Genomic DNA, 23812 nt, shown 5'->3' on the forward strand with positions numbered 1-23812 from the left:
GGCCCACCGAGTCTGTGCCGACCATCAACCACCCATTTATACTAATCCTACACTAATCCCATATTCCTACCACATCCCCACCCGTCCCTATATTTCCCTACCACCTACCGATACTAGGGTCAATTTATAATGGCCAATTTACCTATCAACTTGCAAGTCTTTTGGCTTGTGGGAGGAAACCGGAGCACCCGGAGAAAACCCACGCAGACACAGGGAGAACTTGCAAACTCCACACAGGCAGCACCCAGAATTGAACCCGGGTCGCTGGAGCTGTGAGGCTGCAGTGCTAACCACTGCACCACTGTGGAGTATTATATGGTAGCAGAGAATGGTTACCTAAAGGTGAAGTTTAGAAACTAAGAATTCTGACAGAAAATTACAATCCTAGTAGTCATTATGCAAAATGGCAAAAGCAAGTGTAAATTGTTGGGGTGTGATTAACCTCCAATGTTCTTGGAGTCTGAACCATATAACCAGTGGAAGAATGAAGTGAATATGTGGACATGGGTTACTACTCTACCAAAGAGAAAACAAGGTTTGGCCTTGCATTGCTGCTTCCTACAAGAAGTAGACTCAGAAGTATTTTGTGAGCTGCATGTTCCTCAATGGATGAAGGTTTGGACCATCTATTAGAGTTCTTGTATGAAATCTATAAGAAAGATAATCTTTAAATGCCTATGAGACATGGTCAGACTTTGATAGATTTTGGAAAACAGATCGTCATTCCATGGAAGAATATATTATGGATTTTAACAGATTGTATAAAAGATTGATGAAATTAAATTTGGGGATCCCTGGATCACTACTAGCATTTCAATTTTTGGATTGTGCTAAGGTGCCTCATATAGACAGGTAACTGGTTCTAACTAGTGTTCGATTCTCAGAGAGGAGACCCAATTGGATCAGATGCTGCCTTGAAAAAACCCTGGGGAAACAATCATTTCCTTCAGCCTTCATGGAACAAATGGGACATTCTGCAGTGACACAAAGAATAGAGGAGTCAATGATTGCCAGATTTTGAAATGATCCAGAAACCAGGCACAGGCCTCAATATAATGGAAGGATTAAAGACAGGCAGAATGAGGATGAAAGCACCTTTAGTACATCTGGCAATTACAGCAGAAGACAGAATTGGAACAGCAATAACAGGCAAATGAATCCCAGGAATGCCCAAGGAACAGTTAATAGGTGATTCAGGTGTGACTTGAAGTATCATTATACAGTGAACTGCCCAAAGCGGAGAGGCAGGGTCCTCAAAATAACACATGGTGAAGAGAATTTTGAGGAAGAGGAAAAAGATAATGATGAATAAAAACAAACTACACTGCTCACAAGGAGTTTTAGCCCTGTGATGAATCTGTTAGTCATGGATTCCTTTAACTGTGCAGTACTTGGTAGTGCTTGCACTTCAATTGTCCGTCAAACAGAGTGGTTAAAATGTTATTTTGATTCACTATGTAGTAAGGATCAATGCAAAGTTAAGGAATATAAAAGTACTATTTGCTTTAGGTTTGATGAAGGCAATACATTGAGATCACTAAAGAGAGTTGTAATTCCATCTAAAATAGCTGGAGTAAACCATTTTAAAGTACTGATATGGTCTCTAGTGAGATACCTAGATAACTACACTGTTTAGTAAGCCTTCTATGAAAAAGGCACACATGAAATTTGACATGGAGCAAGGTAAGGGAATTATTTTTGGAAAGTCAGTGAATCTGCAATTTACCCAGTCAGGACATTATTGTAACTCTAGCCGGAATGCCGGTTTGCCAGCACCATCCTGCCTCAGGCCATTTTTCCGGAGTGTCAGCCTGGATTATGCACTCAAGTCTCTATACACATTTTCTCCACTGTTTAAAGTCTTATATTTTGCAAAGCCTCACAAATATTCCAGTTGTAATCGGCACTATTATCACTGAACCATAGAAAGTTCTACACTTCAGCAATTACTAATGATCGAATCCAGATCGACATCTCATTTAATTGTAAAATGTTGAATTCAAGGCCTTGCTGATGGAAACCACTGCACAGCTAAAAAACAACCTCAAAATGGGTGACCCACACTGACACTAAACACTGGCAAACTAATGTGACCTTTCACCCTTCAACCAGCAAATTAATACATGGAAGATCAAAGTTCAATCATGAATCCGGTTTATTGAGCAGTGTAACAGTGGAAGACGAAGGAACTGCTGAGAAAGTGTGCATTCATCATCAGAAAGAACCTTAATTAGTCAATGTAACACATTGCACTGACCTGAGGCCTGAGGCATTGGATGACGGAACGGTTTATCCACGTGGCCACTTGTAACTTCGCATCAAACAAGCAGTTCAGGTCAATATTTGAATCCTGTAAAACATTGCAATGTGTAGCTTCTTCAAACATATATTATATAGGATGCAACTCTGTATGTTCCACTGCAGGTGATTTAGTTTGTTTGGTCTAACCCAGTCTCTAAAAGGTCACCATCACTCTGAGATTGGTGGAATTGCAGTTTCCAGAGGTGCCCACTTTTACTGCTGCCTTGAGTGTTTCATGTATTGGGGCTGCTTCCTCAGTCCCACTGTGTCTCCGTCAGCACTTGGCTCTTATGTTGCATTACAACTCAGGGCTGTCTTGAACACTCAGTAACTCAAAAGCTGGCTCCCATATGCAGTCCTGTCACTCTTATAAAGGAATACTTATCATAGAATCATAGAATAGTACACCAAAGAAGGAGGCATTTGGTTGATTGAGTCTGCACTGGCTCTTTCAAAAATCAATTCAGTTAGTTTCACTCCTTCACTCTTTCCCCAAGTCCCTACATTTTTTTTCTCTTTCAAGTATTTATCCAATTCCCTTTTAATGGCTATTATTGAATCTGTTTCCACCCACCCTATCAGGCAGTGCATTCCAATCCCTAGCCACTCATTGCGTAAACAGATTTTTCCTCATGTCTCCTCTGGTTCTTCTGCCAATCACCTTAAAACTGTGCCCTCTCGTTTTCAACCCTTCAGCCATTGGGAACAGTTTCTCTTTATTTACTCTATCTAAACCTTTCATGATTTTAAATGCTATCAAATCTCCTCTTAACTTTCTCTGCTCTAAGAACTATCCCAGCTTCTCCAGTTATCCCTGCAACCATTCTAGTTAAATCTCTTCTGTACTCTGTTCTCTCCAAAGCCTTCATGACCTTCATAAGCTGTGGTGCCCAGAATTGGAGACAATACTCTAGCCAGGACTGAGCTAATGTTTCTTACAGATTCAGCATATCCTCCTGGCTTTTATACTCTATGCCTCTATTTTTAAAGCCCGGGGTCCCATATGCTTTATAATCTGCTTTGTTAGCCTGTCCTGCCACCTTCAAAGCTTCCAGTACAATATTACCCATGGGTCTCTCTGTTCTTGAACCCCCTTTAAAATTGCACCATTTAGCTTGTACTGTCTCTCCTCAGTCTGTCTACCAAAATATCATCTTACACTTTTCTCTGTTGAAATTCATCTGTCATGTGTCCGCCCATTCCACCAGGCTATGTCCTCCTGAGGTCTGTTACTATCTTCCTACTGTAATTCCAAGTTCTGTGGCATTTGCAAATTTTGAAATTGTGCTAAGTTATAAACAGCAGTGGTCCTAGTACTGAACCTTAGGGAACTCCACTGTATACATCCCTCCCGTCTGAAAAACGCTCACCACAATTCTCTGTTTTCTATTCCTCAGCCAATTTTGTATCCATTCTGCTACTGCCCCTATTATCCCATGGGCTTCACTTTTGTTGACAAGCCTAATATGTAGTACTTTGTCAAAGTCCTTCTGAAGGTCCATATAAACAACATCAACTGCACAGCCCGTATCCACCCTCTCTGTTACCTCATCAAAAAACTCCCATCAAGATTAGTTAAACGCAATCCGCCTTTAACAAACTTAGCCTTGTGTGTATAGGGAATGGGTTGGAGGGCTAACAATCCCCAAAGTGATACCAGTTATAGAGAAATAAAATACATGAAAACACATTGAGCGATAAATTCATCTTTTGGGGGCTGATGCCGAAGGGGATTATTCTGGGGGTAGCACAAAATGGACAATAGCGAATCAGCAGCACTCACTCCCACAATGGGAAAGAAATTCAGGTAACAGATAAAATGAGTGGCCAATTGCTATCCCCCATTTTCCACTACCAGCAAAGACGAAGTTAAGCCCTTTTAAATTAATCTGCCACTAAAATAGCCATACAGCATTTAACTCAAATACTGATCATTGTCTATCTGACCCAAAATAAACTTTTCCAAAGTTCTTCCAGTCCTTTCCATGAGCTTATGGAAGGACATCCTTTGGTGCAGATAGATACACTGCCTGTCACACACTACCAATCTCTGCGATAGAGATAGAATGAGGGATTGCAAATCGGCCATCTGATTTTCTTTCTTTTTGTGGAAAAGAATGCTGCTGAGTCACTATCATCCATTTTGTGCTACCCCCCCTGCAGTTTTTTAATCTACACTACTAATGCTAATTGTACACTTAAAATACCCATAGTACTAAGCAAATAGCTACTTGAAAACTGACTGCAACGGGAGGCACAGTGGCGCAGTGGTTAGCACTGCAGCCTCACAGCTCCAGGGACCCGGGTTCGATTCCGGGTACTGCCTGTGTGGAGTTTGCAAGTTCTCCCTGGGTCTGCGTGGGTTTTCTCCGGGTGCTCCGGTTTCCTCCCACAAGCCAAAAGACTTGCAGGTTGATAGGTAAATTGGCCATTATAAATTGTCACTAGTATAGGTAGGTGGTAGGGAAATATAGGGACAGGTGGGGATGTTTGGTAGGAATATGGAATTAGTGTAGGATTAGTATAAATGGGTGGTTGATGTTCGGCACAGACTCGGTGGGCCGAAGGGCCTGTTTCAGTGCTGTATCTCTAATCTAATCTAAATAAGATCAGGGCTCAGCAGAAAAGTCTCCCGTTACTCTCATTCAACACAGTGCTCCCATTACAGCAATGGACCTGAATTTATCAAGTTACTGGGTCAGCAGTTAGCAGCTTGGCCAGCTTGACTATTTTAAAATTCATACTCAGGATACTCAGGTTGGCATTTATTGCCCATCTTGAGTTGCCTGGCAAAGGTGGTGAGCCTTCTTCTTGAACCACGGCAGTCCAAAGTTTTTGCAGTTGCTTGATGCATTTAAGCAGCTTGCTTGGCCACTTACAGAGGACACATTCAGAGTTAACCATGTTGGTGTGGGACTGGAGTCACATATAGGTCAGACTGGGTAAGGATGCAGCTTTCACTCCTTAAAGGACATTACTGAATCTTTTGGGTTTTCAGAACCATTCTGAAATTAACCAATGATAGACTTTCAGTCACTTAAGATGAGAAAGGCCTCATTCTCAGTGCAGTTCCAAAAGACTATGATCAGTTTAAAGTTGGCCTTTGGCAGTACTCCTAGCAATGAACATTAATCAACATCTGGAATAGGGCCCCATTGGTTCAGAAGTTATGACACATCCACGTTTGGGCTGGAAAGGTGATATTTAGATTGTGGGGGTGGTGGTGTGTGAGGGGGTGGAGTTTGCTAGCCATCAAACTTAGGACTGGAGGTGAAAGGGGGCCAAGATGGGGTAGCAGGGTGTGGGGGTTGGTTGGTGGTGCAGGGGGTTTTAGTAGTGTATGGCAGCAACCTGCATTCATTCAAAGCAATGGAAATAAAAATTGGGACCGTTTTTACAATGGGCGGTTGGTTGATCCATGATGCCAGATTTATACCAAGCAGCAACTTGAAAATCTATCTCTATGAGGTAAAACCTGGTCAGCACTGTACCCAGATTTTGGGTATAAAACGAGTGTAACATTGACGAATCTCTCAAGCGTTTGACCCACTGCTACATCTGACAGGCCCACATGGCCCAGATGGCTGCCTAGTCGTGGTGTTAGGACAACTGCTTATGTTAATATGGGCCTACTTCTGGGATACTTGTTACCCATAAGCCTGCAGGGTGATGGTCACACATGGTAACAGAAATTCTACTACTGTGGCGTTAGTATTTGGTTTTCAGAATAACACTGGACAATCAGTCCCTTTTATTGTAAACCTGCGACTGGATGGTATGTCGGATTCCACTGCACCTCTAGTCACTTCAGAAGACTGATAATATCAGCCAAATACATTTCATAATAAGCCAAGATATTAAATAGGTTTAACAGTGAATCAAATTATTTTTTACAGTAATATGGGTGAGACAGCAAATTGTCCAGTGCACTAGGAGTCAGGATAAAAGAACTGGTCAGACAACGCCCTCTGAACTCTTTTTACAGAACTTGAGATGAAGTATTTCTCAAAAAGTGATTAGCAATCTTTTTTCTTAGCAAAAAATAGAAAAGTCATCTTATAAATTACGTAAGTACAAGCCCATGAGGCAGAATTCCTCCTTGTGCACAAACCCAAGAGGAACCAGCTTGCTGAAATAGGAAGTGTGTTGTTTAATATTCATAACATCTGTGAGAAGCAGGCATTTGTTTGAAGCTGAGTTTATCAGTCGGAAAAAGAGAATAACAACCCATAATCTTTACGACCTTTAGATATAAAAGCAGGAGTTTGGTCGCCTTGGTGTATGAAGGAGGGTTTTAAATATTCAACTGGGTCTGAGCAATTTGACAATTCCTTTTATTCATTTACGAGATGTGGGTGTCACTTGTTATGACTGAGGCGGGAGGAGTGCACTGTTTATTCTAGTCCCACTTCTCCACAGGTCACAACATGGAATTAAATTTTCCCACTTACCGATATGGTCAATCAGATACTCTATTTTTACCAGAATAAAATACACCAACCAGGTTTCTTTATTGACAACAAAATTATCAGTTTATTATAAAACAATTCTTAACCAGTAATGAAGTAAAGCATAAACACACAGATTGAAATATTAAAGTTTCCTTTTTACTTTAGCCCCTCACACACTCTCTCTCTCTCTCTCTCTCTCTCTCTCTCTCACACACACACACATACACACACACACACACACACATAGACCAGTTAACTGGAAAAATAAAAGATTTTTGTTTCGAGCTCTGTTACAAAAAAAAAACAGACAAAAAACACTTAGGCTGAATAAAAGCAAAATTCTGCAGATGCTGGAAATCTGAAATAAAAACAAGAAATGCTGGAAATACTCAGCAGGTCTGGCAGCATCTGTGGAGAGGGAAGCAGAGTTAATGTTTCAGGTCAGTGACCCTTCATCAGAACTGGCAGAGGATAGAAATGTAATAGGTTTTAAGCAGATAAAGCGGGGCAGGGGCAAGAGATAACCAAAGCGAAGGTGTTGATAGGACGACGTCACAGAGAATAACTGACCAGAAGGTCATGGAGCAAAGACAAATGGTATGTTCATGGTGTGCTGAAAGACAAAGCGTTAGTGCAGAGAGGGTGTTAATTGACAAAAAAATTGAACAACCTGGCCCAAAGCACAAACATGACAAAAAAAACAATGGGTAGGCACATGGTAAAAAAATGAATGATGAAACAAAATTAAATAAAATAAACAAATAAAAAAGAAATAAGAAAAAATAGCTAAAAATAAAAAGGGGAGCCTGTCATGCTCTGTAATTATTGAACTACTGAACATTGAATTCGATTTTTCTGCCAATTAATGCTTTGTCTTTCAACACACCATTAACATACCGTTTGCCTTTGCTCCATGATCTTCTGGTCAGTTATTCTCTGTGACCTTGTCCTATCAACACCTTCTGCTTTGTTATGTCTTGCTCCACCCCTGCTTTATTTGCTGAAAACCTATTACATTTCTAGCCTTTGCCAGATCTGATGAAGGGTCACTGACCTGAAACGTTAACTCTGCTTCTCTCTCCACAGATGCTGCCAGACGTGCTGAGTATTTCCAGCATTTCTTGTTTTTGCTTAGGCTGAACATTTGCTCATTCTTGAAGAAAAAAGAGAAGATATGGAAAGATGTCCTTTGTTTTGGTTTGGTGTCCCAAATGCATATAGACAGCTGTCACTGGGATCTTCCTAGAACAGTTCATTCCAGGTGATGTTGAAGATTAGATTGGGTAGGCTTTCCAAGAAATGCAGCTGCAGAAATTTCAGATGGGCCTTACAGCAGAAATGCAGTAACAAGGGTTTCAGTTCCCACACATTGAATATGCAGGGTTTCTTCAAATACAGGAGGAAATAAAAGACTGATACACTGGATATGCAGGGTTTCTTTCCAAGAGAGAGAGGAAGAGGTGAGCTGGGTTTCCCTGGCAGGCAAAAACCAGCTGTCTTCCAAGCAGTTTATACTCCAACTGTCTTTTTAAAACAATTTTCCATATACCAACTCACTGTCCAAAGTGAAACCATAAACAATGTCACAAGAGACAAGCCTCCTGACCTCTATAAATCTTGACCTGTCATTTCTCTGTAAACATCTTCTCCAAGTGAAAACAACAATCTCTCTGCTGGTATTTTATCTGAAAACAGGTGCCTTCCAGTAAGGGCTTGTTTACAAGGCAAGTCCAGGAACCTTCTGGTGACCTCTTTTAAAAAACAAAGTTCAGCATCTCTTCAAGCTTCCAGATGAATCAATGTCCATAATTCAACTATAAGTCCTTAAAATATATTTTACAAAAACTAGAAGCACACACTTGCAAGGCTGGCATTTCTTGCCCATCCCTAGCTACCCATGATAAGGTAGTGGCGGAGCTTCTGGAGCTGCTGCAGTCTGTGTGGTGAGGATGCTCCCACAGTAGGTAAGGAGTTTTGACCCAACAACAATGAAGGAATGGTGATCTATGTCCAAGTTAGGATGGGTTGTGAATTGGAGGGGAGCTTGGAGGTGATGCTGTTCCCATGCAGCTGCTGCCCTTGTCTTTCTAGGGGGTGGAGGTTGCTGCTTGCAATAATTGTTCAAATACACTTTGTTCACAATTGATGGTCTTTCTTTAATGGAATTACAGGAAGTGTTCTTGTGGTAATATTGCTTAACAACTTTGTAATCAAGACGTTAGCTTGCCAAAATACTTCTCCCCTTCAAAAAGGAACTTTGAGAGTAAACCAGACACCTGACCCCAAGCAAATATCCTGACTTTTAATGGATGGATAACCTCTATTTTGAGTCTGGTATTTCAAACTGTGAATTAAAATTATTGTAAACCAGGGAGACCATAGCAAAAAAATTCAATTTTTGTGATATAGATTTCACTGGATGCCCTTGGTCTATCCCTCAGAGAGAACGATCTTGCATTTCTATAGTGCCTTTCACAACCTAGGAACATCCCAAAGCACTTCACAGTTGATGAAGGACATTGGAAGAGTAGTCACTGCTGTAATGCGGGAAAGGCAGCAGCCAATTTGTGCACAGCAAGGTCCCACAAACAGATAATCTGTTTTAGTGATGTTAGCTCAGGGATAAGTATTGACCAGGACACCAGGGAGAACATCCCTGCTCTTCTTCAGAATAGTTCTATAGGATCTTTTACACCCATCTGAGAGGGTAGATGGGGCTTTGGTTTAGCTTCTCATCCAAAACACTGCACCTCTAACAGTACAACACTCCCTCAGTACTGGATTGTCAGCCTGAATTATGTGCTCAGATCTCTGGAGTGAAACTTGAACTATCTAACGGAGAGGTGAGAGTGCTACCAGTGAGCCACAGCTGACCCATCTAGCCCTCATTTCCCTGTTTATGTTCCCTGGAATACCTTCTCCAATTCGAAAATCTTCTTACAGATCTTTCCTAAGTGAAGTGTGATTCAATCACAGAATAAGTTTCAATCACTATCTTTGAATAGACTGCAGTACCAACGACCTTTACCCACACAGTTGTTATTAGAGTTATTTTTAAGACTTACTTTTAGCAGTTCTGCATGTTTCATGAAAATGAGAAGCTCCCTGGTTGAAGATGGGCTTAATTTTGCTTCATCAATCTGAGGGCAGAACTGAAACAAAACGCCATTAATCTTATTAAATTTATGTCTGTTTTCTTTTTTTAAAAATGTCATTAATCTCAGTAACGACTGGTTACCTGTTCAACATTTCCTTTGCAAGATGAAGTGGCAGTACATCGATGTTCTAATGCACACCAGTGACATCCAGAGTTAATACATTCAGAACATCTGGTTAAGGAAGGCAGAAAATGAACCTTTGTTAACAGCTGGAGATCGCAGTTATACACAGAAATACATCGCGGTTACAACACTGAAACACACCGATCGGCCCAACCAGTCTGTGCCAGCATTTGCTTACGTGGAATTTGATTAGAGATACAGCACTGAAACAGGCCCTTCGGCCCACCGAGTCTGTGCCGAACATCAACCACCCATTTATACTAATCCCACACTAATTCCATATTCCTACCAAACATCCCCACGTGTCCCTATATTTCCCTACCACCTACCTATACTAGTGACAATTTATAATGGCCAATTTACCTATCAACCTGCAAGTCTTTTGGCTTGTGGGAGGAAACTGGAGCACCCGGAGAAAACCCACGCAGACACAGGGGGAACTTGCAAACTCCACGCAGGCAGTACCCGGAATCAAACCCGGGTCCCTGGAGCTGTGAGGCTGCGGTGCTAACCACTGCGCCACTGTGCCGCCCCAAAATGCTCTGTTGTTGCTGGACGGATGAACTGGGTTTAACGGTACAGAATAGAAACATCCAAAAGCAACAGAGCTGCTCCTGAAAAAAGGGTTCCCACACTGTGAGACCACAGACCCACAGCAGAATGTCAGGGGAGGAAGCAGGTAGTGGGGGGGTGGGGGGTGGTGCCAGGGAGATGAGTTGGGGACCAGGGAGGAGTGAGTCTGGGTACAGGGAAGGGAGTGAGCATGGAAGGAGGGGCGGGGGAATTAGAGAGTGGGAGGAATGACACAGAGCAGTAAAATAAAAGCAAAATACTGCGGATGCTGGAAATCTGAAGTTCCGAAGAAGGGTCACTGACCCGAAACGTTAACTCTGCTTCTCTTTCCACAGATGCTGCCAGACCTGCTGAGTGATTCCAGCATTTCTTGTTTTTGTTATGACACAGAGCAGTGATCGGGGGCTGCTGGGAGCAAAGAGGTTAGGTGTAACAGAGGTGGGGTGGAGGGGGGAGACGGGGATGGGGCATTCAGCCCTTTCTGTAGAGGGAGGGCAAACCCAGAAATGACCTACAGGAAACCAAATGCCTGCAGACTGCCTCCACTTTCAAGAACTCCAACAGCCGTTCCTCCAACAGCCAAACTGAGGCAAGAGTGCTGCCCACTGAGCTGACACCAAGGGCTGGATTTTCCCTCTGAGGATGGGAATCAGATGTCGGGATTGTTTCCGGGTCCTGAACCCATCCCCAGGTAGCGGGGTGGGGGAGAGGGGCATCAGTCACTCATTGGGATTTTCAAAGGGGAGGCTCCCTTAATTTGCATGGGCAGGTTCATTGCCCAATTAAGGACAGTGGGCGGGCTCTTGAAGCTGGAGGGCCAATCAGTGGCCACCCAGCTTGAGAGGAGTAGCAGGCTGTAATGGAAGGTGAGTAACAGAAAGGGCACTTCAACATGGAGGCGTCCTCTCTCCATTTTAAAATCATTAATTAAAAAGAAGATTCAGCAGCAAGGCCACCACTGTGGGTGGGGGGAATCCCCTCTACAGGGGGGCATGTGGCTGCTGTCACACCCAGGCTGGCAGGCAGGGAGGGCCTCTAAGCCTGCCTGGAATACTGGATCTTCAGCCTCCCACTGGGTGCTTGTCTCCAGGCACCTAAACTGGCACACGCCACCTGCGGGAACATGGAGGCTGACTAGAAAATTCCAGTAGGCCTCCTTTAATTGGACTCAATAAGGCTCTTAATAAGCCTGATCAGCTGCCTGCCACAGGTGGGCAAGTTGCCCTGCCTGCCCCATCCCATCGCAGCAAAAATGGCCTAGAGGCCAGATGGAGCCGGGGAACTGGAACACCAGCTGGCAGGGGTGATCTTGGGCCCCACCTGCCTCCAATCCTAGCCCTAGGAGTCAGAAACCAGGCAGTGCCCCACACCCAGAGACCAGAAAGTAGCAGAAAGATTTGACAATCTCAACACCAATGGGCATCACAACTATACCGACATCTACAGCTTCCTGAAAGCCTTAAAAAGATAGGCACACACACACACACACTGTGCATAAAATGTTTTGCACCCTCTCCTGTATCTTGAGAAGAGAATGGATCTGACACAGCACAGGGATGGAGACTTTCCTCTATTTTCCACTGACCACCAATGTCCCAGGCTGTTTAGACAGTAAGGTCAGAATTTCCAATCTAAAGCAACCATCCAGGTCCAGCCGGAACCAGGATACGGCTTCACCTCCACAATCTCAGGTTTCAGACAACTCTCCCCAAAATTGTTTCCAATGAGGCATTTTAAAAGATTAGATTAGAGATACAGCACTGAAACAGGCCCTTCGGCCCACTGAGTCTGTGCCGAACATCAACCACCCATTTATACTAATCCTACACTAATCCCATATTCCTACCAAACATCCCCACCTGTCCCTATATTTCCCTACCACCTACCTATACTAGTGACAATTTATAATGGCCAATTTACCTATCAACCTGCAAGTCTTTTGGCTTGTGGGAGGAAACCGGAGCACCCGGAGAAAACCCATGCAGACACAGGGAGAACTTGCAAACTCCACACAGGCAGTACCCGGAATCGAACCCGGGTCCCTGGAGCTGTGAGGCTGCGGTGCTAACCACTGCGCCACTGTGCCGCCCTGTGATGATATTTCTCCAGAAACGGGGCATTGATTATAGGATACCACACCTGGCCAAGTTCAAGTCCCAATGAGGACTTTACACTGCCCTTTGAAGCTCCTGAAGCTCCCAGGTTATGAGTATCAGTATCACAGCACTTGGAGATTGCCTCTCTCATCCAGCATAGCCTGGAAAATCCAACCCTTCGGGAGGAGACATTTGAATTCATAGCTCAAGAGTAGCTCCAGTGCGACTGCACCAAAAAGATCAACTTCAACCTCACAGCAATATTGCCACGGCCGACAATACTGCAACAAAATAATGAGATTATACCTCAAGGGGTCTGCTGTTATCAGATGATGATCTCATCCCATTAGAACATAAGAACATAAAAAAGAGCAGCAAGAGTAGGCCATTCAGCCCTTTGAGCCCGCTCTGCCATTCAACAAGATCATGGCTGATCTTCTACCTCAATTCTACCTTCTCGAACTATCCCCATATTCTTTGATTTTCCTCGTATTCAAAAATCTACCAATCTCGGTCTTCAATCTGCTCAATGACTGAGCGTCCACAGCTCTCTGTGGTAGAGAATTCCAAAGATTTGCAACCCTCTGAGTGAAGAATTTTCTCCTCATCTCAGTCCTCAATGGCTGATTCCCCATCCTGAGACTGTGATCCTTGCTTCTTGACTCTCCATCGAGGGGACACAGTCTCTCAGTATCTACCCTGTTCAAACCAAGCAAGTGCCCATTAGAGCTGCCCACCTGATTCTCCCGTAATCCCATTTTACAAAAAAGAACTCCCACTTATACCACAGTCTTCATAACCTCAGGACATGCCAGAGTGTTGCACAGCCAATGAAATGGGGTCATTGTTGTGTTGTAGGAAAATGCAGCAGACAGTTTATGAACAGCAAAGATCCTCACACAGCAATAAGATAGACAAGCACATCCTTTGTATAGTGGTGTTGCTTAAGGGATAGATGTTGGTCAAGATACCAGGAGAACATTCCTGTTCTTTTTCTTCTTCCCATGGGATCTTTTACATCCACTGGAGATGAGTTTAACACCAAATCCTAAAGGTAGGATGTCCAACAGTGCAGCACTCCCTCAGTACTGCACTGAAATGTCAGCCTGGATTATGGGCTCGAGTCTCTGGAGAGGGATTGTTTGACTCAGAAACAAGAATGCTACCACTGAACCACAGCCAAGTCCAACAAGTTCCTTCAGCAAACCACCTGTTTAATTACTCCACCGTTGTTCCCAAACATGGACGGCTGGCAGATTACCCCCAGAGATGCCTGATGCCTAGGAATGAAGGCTGGCTCAACTGGAATCTGTGTGATAACTAAAGCCAACAATGGAAGATAGATAATTGTGGGGAGGGCAATGGGCATCAGCAGTCTTACAGTGTGGACACGTCCTTCACCACTAGCTCAGCCCCAGACTGAATCGAAGGAAGGGTCCAAACAAAACTTAGCCTTGTCCCCTTGGCTGAAAGGAGCTCGTTCTAAAGATTCTGATCCCATATGCTACTATAACCTGAGACAGTGTCTAAATTCCTGTATAACCCAATAACAAAGAAAGGGGAATGAATGAAGAATCTGATGTTTTAGCAAAAGGATTTATGTGACTGATACAAACCCTTTTCTGAAATCTTTCCCATTTTGCTTTACAAGCAGCCATTTTCTTCTCCTAAACTAAATCAAAGGCTCTAATTTATTTAAATGAGGTGTTAAACTTACGGAATATTATTAAGCCGAACTGTCGCAATCTTGTAACAATTATGCACCGTGATCCTGGTGGTGAAGCTCAAGGAGCTAAATTCAACAGATGCCTCAATGGTGACTGGGTCTACAAGAAACAGGCAAGAAACATGTGTTAAAGTCGTCTCAGATTGCAGACTTTTATGGCCTGATTTTAACTCAGGACAGGCAGGTTGTGAGATCACGGGGGAAGGGGGGGGGGGGGGGGAACCCCAGGGAAGACCAGAGCCTCAGGCCCAGGCCAGTTTAACACCTGGACATTATTTACATTTCTCTGCTTGAATCCGGTGGGAATGATGCAAGAGCGGACAGGCAGGTGTGGGAAATCAGTCGGGAGATGGGAACTGTCTCCCACAAGATAAGTGAGGAGGAAGGGTGGAGGGGGCTGGTCCAGGCCAATCACAGACCGAGAAGGTGGGGGATAATGCCCGGGGGGCAGGCAAAGCCCCAATGTATCCTTGTTGGGCCAAGAGGGGACCTCCTGCTCCTCCGGCCACAGAAAACTGGGATCAAATTCACGAGCAATCCAGCCGAAACTGGATGTATTGCCATGTGACTATCTGGTACCTGGTTGCTTTTCTAGCTGAGCATAGGCATTCTTGGACACTATGCAGGGACACTCGGTTGTGTATTTGGCAGTGCAAATGACTTGCTTGTTTTCGGTGTTCCTCAGCGTACAAGTTGCATTTTCTTTAATGAGATTGCTGAGTTTCCCCATTACTTTCACTGTAAAGATCTGGAAAAGACGTTTGATGTGAAATTATGGTCACAGAGTAAATCTTTGAATAGGCGGAGCACATAACTGCAACAACAACTGCAACAACTTGCATTTCTTGCATAATGATTTTACATAGAATTTACAGCACAGAAATAGGCCATTTGGCCCAACTACTTTATGCTGGTGTTCATGCTCCATGCAAGCCTCCTCCCATCCCTCTTCATCTAACCCCATCAACATGTCCTTCTATTCCTTTCTCCCTCATGTGTTTATCCAGCTTCCCCTTAAATGCATCTATTTTATTTTCCTCATCTACTCCATGTGGTCACAAGTTCCACATTGTAACGTGCTAATGGGTCAAGAAAGTTCTCTGAATTCCTTGTTGGATTTATTCGTGACGATCTTATATTTATAACCCCCAGTTTTGAACTCCCCCACAAGTGGGAACATCTCTATGTTTACGCTGTTGAACCTCCTTCATATTTTTACAGACCTCTCAGTCTTCTCTTTTCTAGAGAAAAAGGACATGAGGAAGGAAAAAGAGGGTGTGAAGCATATTGACAAGTAAAATGAAGGAAAACCCAACAATGTTTTATAAATACATAAAGTGCAAAAGGATAACTAAGAAAAGAGTAGGACTGATTCAAGACCAAACGAATAACTTGTGTGTGGAGTCAGAACATATGGGCATGGTTCTTAATCAATACTTTACATCTGTCTTCACAGACGAGAGATACGATGCAGACGCTGGGCTGAATTTAGTTGCGTCGGTGGGGCTCTGGCACCAGGCCGAAATGGCAGTGGGAATCCTTCCTTGGCCATTCAGAGCACCCCCCTCCCCCTCCCCCAAGCATGATTCAATGGCGCTCAGGCAATTAACTGCTTGGTGCAAGGATCCCCGTCCATTTAAAGATGGGAATCTCACCTCCAAGAGCTGCCAGCCAATCACCGAGAATGGTGGCCACTGCTAGTACTGCATAAGGCCTAGGACCAAGGCCTAGCGCTGGAGAACTGGACCTCAGGTGATGAGGCAGGGTCGCTGGGACCAGTCTGGCAGGCCCCCGCAATGGTGGGGGGGAAAGGGGGAGAGGGTGGACAATGAATGCAGTGCAGGAGTGTTAAGGGAGGTGGGTTTTTTGCCGGCGGTAGAAAGAGGGTCTTAAGTGGCTGATAACAGGCCATTTAAGGGCTTCAATTGGCCACTGGGCGGGAAGGCCGTCTTCGGCCTTTCCCACACCTAACTTAATCACATTGCAACAGGAAGGTGACTGGCCCTTTGCCCGTACCCCCCTCCCCATCCCCGCCTCCTGTCACAATGCCCTCCCATCTCCTCCCCTGTCTCCAGGGGTGGGGGGGGGGCATTAAATTCAGCCCATCGTCATTAAGGAGGGGAAGTGTGAAATATTGGAATTGATAAACTTAGTGAGAGAGGAAATATTAAGGGGTTTAGCATCTTTGAAAGTAGCTAAATCACCAGTCCCAGATCAAATGTATCCCAGACTAAGAGAAGCAAGGGAGGATATAGCAGAGTCTCTGATCATCATTTTCCATCTTGTGTTGCTACATATGGACAGGGAACTGCTTACATTGTACTATTGTTTAAAAAGGGAGAAAGGGATAGACCATGTAATTATGGGTCAGTCAGCCTAACTTCGGTGGTGGGTGAATTACAGAATCATAGAATGGTTACAGCACAAATGGAGGCCATTTGGCCCATCATGTCTGTGCCAGCTCTCTACAAGAGCAACTCACCTAGTCCCGCTACCCTGCCTTTTCCGGTAGCTCTACAAATTTTTTATCTTCAGATAATTATCCAGTTTTCTTTTGAAGGCCTCCAGTCATTTCATTCCAGATCCTAAACACTCACTGTGTAAAAAAGTTTTCTTCATGTTGCTTTTATTTCTTTAGCCAATCATCTTAAATCAATGTCCTTTAGTTCTGGATCCTTCAGCCAATGGGAACAGTTTCTCGCTATCTACTCTGTCCAGACATCTCATGATATTGGAAAAAATTTTGAGGATGGTATAAATCATCATTTAGAAAGGCACAGATTAATCAACGACAGTCAGTTTGAATGTGTTGTGGGAACTTGGTTGAATTCTTTTGGGAGCTAACAAGGAGGGTCGATGAAAGTAGCGTGTTTGATATCGTCTATATGGATTTAGCAAAACTTCTGACAAGGGCCCACATGGCAGAGTAGTCATAAAAGTAAAAGCCCATGGGATCCAAGGGAAAGTGGCAAGTTGTATCCAAAACTGGTTCAGTGATAGAAAGCAAAGGCTAATGGTCAATGGCTCTTTCTGTGACTGAGAGGCTGTTTCCAGTGGGGTTCCGCAGGGCTCAATACAGGGTCCCCTGCTGTTCGTGGTGTATATCAATAATTTAGACTTAAATATAGGGGCATGATAAAGAAGTTTGCAGAAGATACAAAAATTGGCAGTGTTGTTGATAATGGAGAAGAAAGCTGTAGACCGCAGGAAGGTAGCAATGGACTGGTCAGATGGCAGAAAAATGACAAGTGGAATTCAATCCAGAGAAAAGTGATGTACTGCATTTGGGAAGGGAAAACAATGCAAGGGAGTATACAATAAATAGTAGGATACTGAGAAGTGTAGAGGAGCATATGAACCTTGGAGTGCTGAAGATCCCTGAAGGTTGCAGGGCAGGTAGATAAGATGGTTAAGAAGGCATATGGGATACTTCCCTTTATTAGACAAGGCACAGAATCTAAGGACAGGGAAATCATGCTAGAACTGTATAAAATATTAGTTAGGCCACAACTGGAGTACTGTTTGGAGTTCTGGTCACCACATTAGAGGTGATTGCACTAGAGAGGCTATTGAAGCGGTTAACAAGGAAGTTGCCTGGAATGGAGGATTTTAGCAATGAGGAAATTAGGCTGAGGTTATTTTCTTTGGAGTAAAGGAGGCTGAGGGGAGATTTAATTAAAGTGTATAAAGTTATGAGGGGCCTAGATAGAGTATAAAAGAAGGACTTATTTCTCTTAGCAGAAAGGCCAATAACCAGGGGGCATAGATTAGATTATGATTAGATTAGAGATACAGCACTGAAACAGGCCCTTCGGCCCACTGAGTCTGTGCCGAACATCAACCACCCATTTATACTAATCCTACACTAATCCCATATTCCTACCAAACATCCTCACCTGTCCCTATATTCCCCTACCACCTACCTATACTAGTGACAATTTATAATGGCCAATTTACCTATCAACCTGCAAGTCTTTTGGCTTGTGGGAGGAAACCGGAGCACCCGGAGAAAACCCACACAGACACAGGGAGAACTTGCAAACTCCACACAGGCAGTACCAGGAATCGAACCCGGGTCCCTGGAGCTGTGAGGCTGCAGTGCTAACCACTGCGCCACTGTGCCGCCGGAATTGGCTGACAGATTTGAGGGGAGTCAAGGAGAAATTCTTTTCACCCAGAGGGTGGTGGGGGTTTAGAATTCACTGCCTGAAAAAGTAGTAGAGGCAGAAACCCTCATCACATTAAAAAACAAACATAGATATGCACTTGAAGTGCCATAACCTAAAAGGTTATCGACCAAGGGTTTGAAAGTGGAATTAGGCCTGATAGCTCATCATGGCTGGTACATGATGGTCCAAATGGTCTCTGTCTTGCTACACATTTTTTATGCTTCTATATAAAAGGCCACAGCCTGTTCAATCTTTTCTGATAGGTATAACCTTTCAGTTTTGGTATCATCCTTATAAATCTTTTTTTGCATCTCGCCAGTGCCTCAATATCCTTTTTTATGATGTAAACACCAGAACTATGCACAATATGATCTATCAAAGTTCTATACCAGTTATAACACAGTAAACTTTCCCAAGGTGCAATTTCCAAATTTAAAGATATTTTGGACTATTACCTTTGTGTTCTTGAAGGACTGATCTATGGCCAAAGGTTTTAAGGTCACTTTTGAACAGTTGTTGATTCCTTCTTCAATGGTAATCCAGTGAGCTGGTTCATTTGAGTTTTCACATTCATCTTTAAAGGAGCACCTTGAAGAGATGGGAATGTTTTACACATAGTACTGTGCGGAGTTATACAGTGATATCATTCATAGTTTAAAGTCTGTGTAAAATCCAAAATAAAATCAGAGAGGAATATTGGATAAATTCTTCATGTGCAGTATGTAGACAAGTTAATTTTAGGTTTCTGTCAAGAAGCTGTTTGTAGTTTAACATGTAGCACATTGCAGATGGGTTTACTCTCTGTCTATAACTGAGCTTTGGAGGCCAACACCAAGATTACTCTCGGAATTTCACGTCTTCCCAGACTGAGAAACATAGGAACAGGAGGAGACCATTTAGCCCCTCAAGCCTGTTCTGTCATTCAGTGACAGGGCTGATCTGTAACCTAACTACATGTGCCTGCCTTTTCCCCACATCCCTTAATACCTCTGCTTAACAAAAATCTATCAATCTCAGCTTTAAAATTAATAATTGATCTAGTATCACGGTGGTACAGGCGGAGGAGAGATCAAAGATCCAAACACCCTTTGTATGTTGAACTGTTTCCTAATTTCACTCTTGAAAGGACTGGTTCTAATTTTTAGACTATGTACCCAAGTCCTAGACTACCCAACCAATGGAAATAATTTCTCTCAATCTACTCTATCTGTTCCCCTTAAAATTATGAAAATTTCAATCAAATCACTCCTTAACCTTCTAAATTCCACAGAATCACTCCTCATACTTTAAGTCCCAGTATCATTCTGGTAAATCTAAACTGCACTCCCTCCATGACCAATATATGCTTCCTAAGGTGTGTTGCCCAGGACTTCTCACAGTATTCCAGGTCTGGTGTCAAGCACACCAGAAATGCGATGATACAACAATCATGGACTCTGAAGAGTTATGAAAAACAGACTTTATCTTTATAAAAAAGAACCTTTATTTTTCAAAGTGAAGAATTGGCACTGAAGAAAAAGGGACTGGCCTTTTGTCTTTTGTGCATTCAAATGGTCTGACAGAGACAAAGGACACATTGTCAAAGCCAAAAGATGTTAATGGAGCCAATCTTACATTTATCTTAAAAACATTTCAGAATTGCATGTCTTCTTCTGAAACAAAGGAGGTGTGAAGTAGCCACCTCCTAGGCCATTGTGCAATCACCACGGGGTACAGATGAGAATGTCTCCTACCAGGAGGTGAGATGTGGCACAGTTTTCAGTTAAAAAAAAGACAGCCATAGAGAGAGAGACTGATCCAGAAGGTTAAAGCTACTTGTAACAGATTGAATTCCAGCCAAGACAGGAAGCACAGCGCCCTGCTGAAAAAACCCGACATCTACAGTATATAGCAGTGAGAGCAAAAAGTAACCCACCATCTTCAACACAACCTTCAATCAAGTGAGAAACCTACAATCATCTCAGGCCTACATCCATCTAGAACTTGATTCTCAAGAGAATTCAACAGGTTTATCGTAACCTTCCTCCCTACTGAAAACCACCTTCCTCCTTCCCTTCTCTATCTGTGTCTTCTTGTGTGTGTGTAAGCGAGCGAATGTGTGAGTGGATGCAGTTGTGATAATTTCTGGATAAAGTGTATTAATCAATAAACAATTGACTTTCTGTTTTTTAAACCGACAAGAAAACCTGTCACTGTCTGTTTATTTGAGAAATAAAACACCAAGGGGCTAAACACTAATACAAATACACTTGCTGCAGTCAGACGGGGAGTTGAACAATGGGAACCACCCACATCACACCACGTGGCCGTAACACCGGTCTAACAAAGGCTTTGTATAGATGAAGCATGACCTCGACTCTCCTCTATTCAAATCCTCTGGATATAAAGGCCAGTATTCCATTAGACTTTTTGATTATTTTATTTACCTGTTCTTGACATTTTAATGACCTATCTACCCAAAGTCTCTTTGGACCTCCACTGTTTATACCATTTCACCATTTAGAGAGTACCCTGCTCCATCCTTTTTAGGTCCAAATTGGATGACCTCACATTTGCCTACATTTACCACAATTCTGCCCATTCACTTAATCTATTAATAACTCTTTGTAATGTTATGCTTCCATCCACACTGCATACAATGCCACCTATCTTTGTGTCATTGGCAAATTGGATATGTGGCATTCAATTCCATCGTCTAAGTCATTATAAATAAAGTGATTAGTTGAGGCCTTGCGGAGCACCACTAGTCACATCCTGCCAATTAAAGTATCTATCCATTATTCCTACTCTGTCTCCTGCCGTTCAGCCAGTTTCCTAACCAAGCCAATAATTTGTCTTCAATTCATGAGCTTCAACTCTAGCTAACAGCCTCTTATGAGGGATTTTATCAAATGCCTTCTGGAAGTTCATATAAATAACATCTGCAGACATTCCCCTGTCCACTACTTTAGTCACCTCTTCAAACAATTCAATCACGTTCATCAGGCATGACCTACCCTTTACAAATCCATGCTGACTCTCTCTGATCAGCTGAAAATTTTGGGTTTGCAATGTGCTGTAAAACTGGCCTTGGAGCTGATTAATTGGACAGCGAGAGACCAACGTATTTCCATATGTGGATAATGTGAGCCCACAAGCAAACAGAGAATGTTTAGAACATTGGCCTAGGAATTAGCCTGGACCTGTTTTCAGGCCAGGCTTGGCAGTGTGTGCACCCTAACTGAGAGGCTCAAGAATTGATGGGAATTAATTCTCGGGCCATATCATTGGACTCGGCAACATACCTGAGGTAAGTCCTGGGAGGGGAGTTGGAGTGGACTATGATGAGGGGTCAATCAGTCCTGTAGAGTTGGACAAGCACTCCTGCTCCTCCTGGATCCACAGGAAGGATTAAATTAAAATTTATATTGTAGTAAATACTCAGCTGGGCCACGAATATCGTTCAAGGAAAGAAAGCTGCCATCCGTACCTGGTCCAGTCTATATGTGTCTCCAGTCCCTCATTATGTGGTTTATTGTTAATGGTCTAGCAAGCCACCAAGTTTCACAAACCTTCCTCATTAGGGACGGGCAATAAACACATCCCAAAAATGAAAAGATTTTTTTAAAAAAGTAAATTCGGAGCGAGAAAGAAAATTAGAAATGTAGTATTAAAAGTAAACTTTCAATAAAAATATGGGTAGAAATAAAAAAAGTGATATTTAACATTTGGGGAGTTATTTTTAGTATAATAATAAGACATGTTATTTCAAAAGTTAAATACGGAACCAGATAACCAGTGTGAATAATAAGTGATGGTGTGCATGAATTGAAAATACTAGTGAACACAAATCATTTGCTATCTGGATAAATGGGAGAAGTGAGAAAGGTTTGGACAGGTGCCAGAAACAGTACGACCTAAAAAAACAGCCGTGAAACCCAGTCTAAAGAAGATGGGCTTTTTGAGCCAAATAGACTACTTCTGTTCCCAAATGTTCTGTTCTTACTTTGTTACAAATTGGAGTGACACCAGTGGTGCACAGAGGCAGTATTATATTGGAAGAGTCGGACAGTTCTACTGATAATCATCTATGTTACAGAAACAGACCTTTTCTCCAGAGTGCACCAACCACAGAAGGGATCGTGTGCAGACAGGCAACCAGTGCACGAACTGTATCGAGCACAGGCAGCCACCTTTATCCTTCTCACCTACAGACACAAGAACAAGAAGACTTTAGGATAATACTCACTCACACAAGGTTTGTATTCACCTGCACATATCACCTAATTCAGCCATGCTGGATCAAAGGAAATGACACAGCATGGACAGAAAATTGGTTGACAGACAGGAAACTTAGGGTTAATGGGTGTTTCTTGGATTGGAGAAGGGTTGGAAGTGGGGTATCTCAGGGGTCAGTGCTTGATCTTGGTGTGTAGCAGGATCATTTGGAGTTAGGCAGTTGGAACACAATCTCTAAATTTACTGATGATACAAAAATAGGGGCTTTGATAAACAGTGAGGTGAACAGACAGGTTCATGTAATGGGCAAACTGATGCCAACGGCAATTTCATATGGAGAATTTTTAGAATTAGAACATTACAGCGCAGTACAGGCCCTTCGGCCCTCGATGTTGCGCCGACCTGTGAAACCATCTGACCTACACTATTCCATTTTCATCCATATGTCTAACCAATGACCACTTAAATGCCCTTAAAGTTGGCGAGTCCACTACTGCTGCAGGCAGGGCGTTCCACGCCCCTACTACTCTCTGAGTAAAAAAACTACCTCTGACATCTGTCCTATATCTATCACCCCTCAACTTAAAGCTATGTCCCCTCGTGTTTGCCATCACCATCCGAGGAAAAAGACTCTCACTATCCACCCTATCTAACCCTCTGATTGTCTTATATGTCTCTATTAAGTCACCTCTCCTCCTCCTTCTCTCCAACAAAAACAACCTCAAGTCCCTCAGCCTTTCCTCGTAAGACCTTCCCTCCATACCAGGCAACATCCTCGTAAATCTCCTCTGCACCCTTTCCATAGCTTCCACATCCTTCCTATAATGCGGTGACCAGAACTGCACGCAATACTCCAGGTGCGGTCTCACCAGAGTTTTGTACAGCTGCAGCATCATCTCTTGGCTCCGATACTCGATCCCCCTACTAATAAAAGCTAACACACCATATGCCTTCTTAACAGCCCTATTAACCTGGGTAGCAACCTTCAGGGATTTAT

The 23812-nt window shown here is 43.1% G+C and overlaps 1 protein-coding gene across 1 annotated transcript in view; it reads right to left on the bottom strand.

The window, feature by feature from the left end:
- plxnc1 (plexin C1) overlaps positions 1-23812 on the bottom strand; it is a 158719-nt gene that overhangs the window by 83130 nt on the left and 51777 nt on the right. The window contains exons 4-10 of the mRNA XM_068058810.1: positions 22684-22784; positions 19053-19185; positions 15008-15176; positions 14420-14528; positions 9991-10081; positions 9818-9904; positions 2258-2350 (exon numbers count right to left, since the gene is read on the bottom strand). Of these exons, the coding sequence (XP_067914911.1) occupies positions 2258-2350; positions 9818-9904; positions 9991-10081; positions 14420-14528; positions 15008-15176; positions 19053-19185; positions 22684-22784 (783 nt within the window). The remainder of the gene's footprint in view (positions 1-2257; positions 2351-9817; positions 9905-9990; positions 10082-14419; positions 14529-15007; positions 15177-19052; positions 19186-22683; positions 22785-23812) is intronic.

This window comes from Heterodontus francisci, chromosome 27, assembly GCF_036365525.1.
Source record: "Heterodontus francisci isolate sHetFra1 chromosome 27, sHetFra1.hap1, whole genome shotgun sequence".
Lineage (NCBI taxonomy): Eukaryota > Metazoa > Chordata > Chondrichthyes > Heterodontiformes > Heterodontidae > Heterodontus > Heterodontus francisci.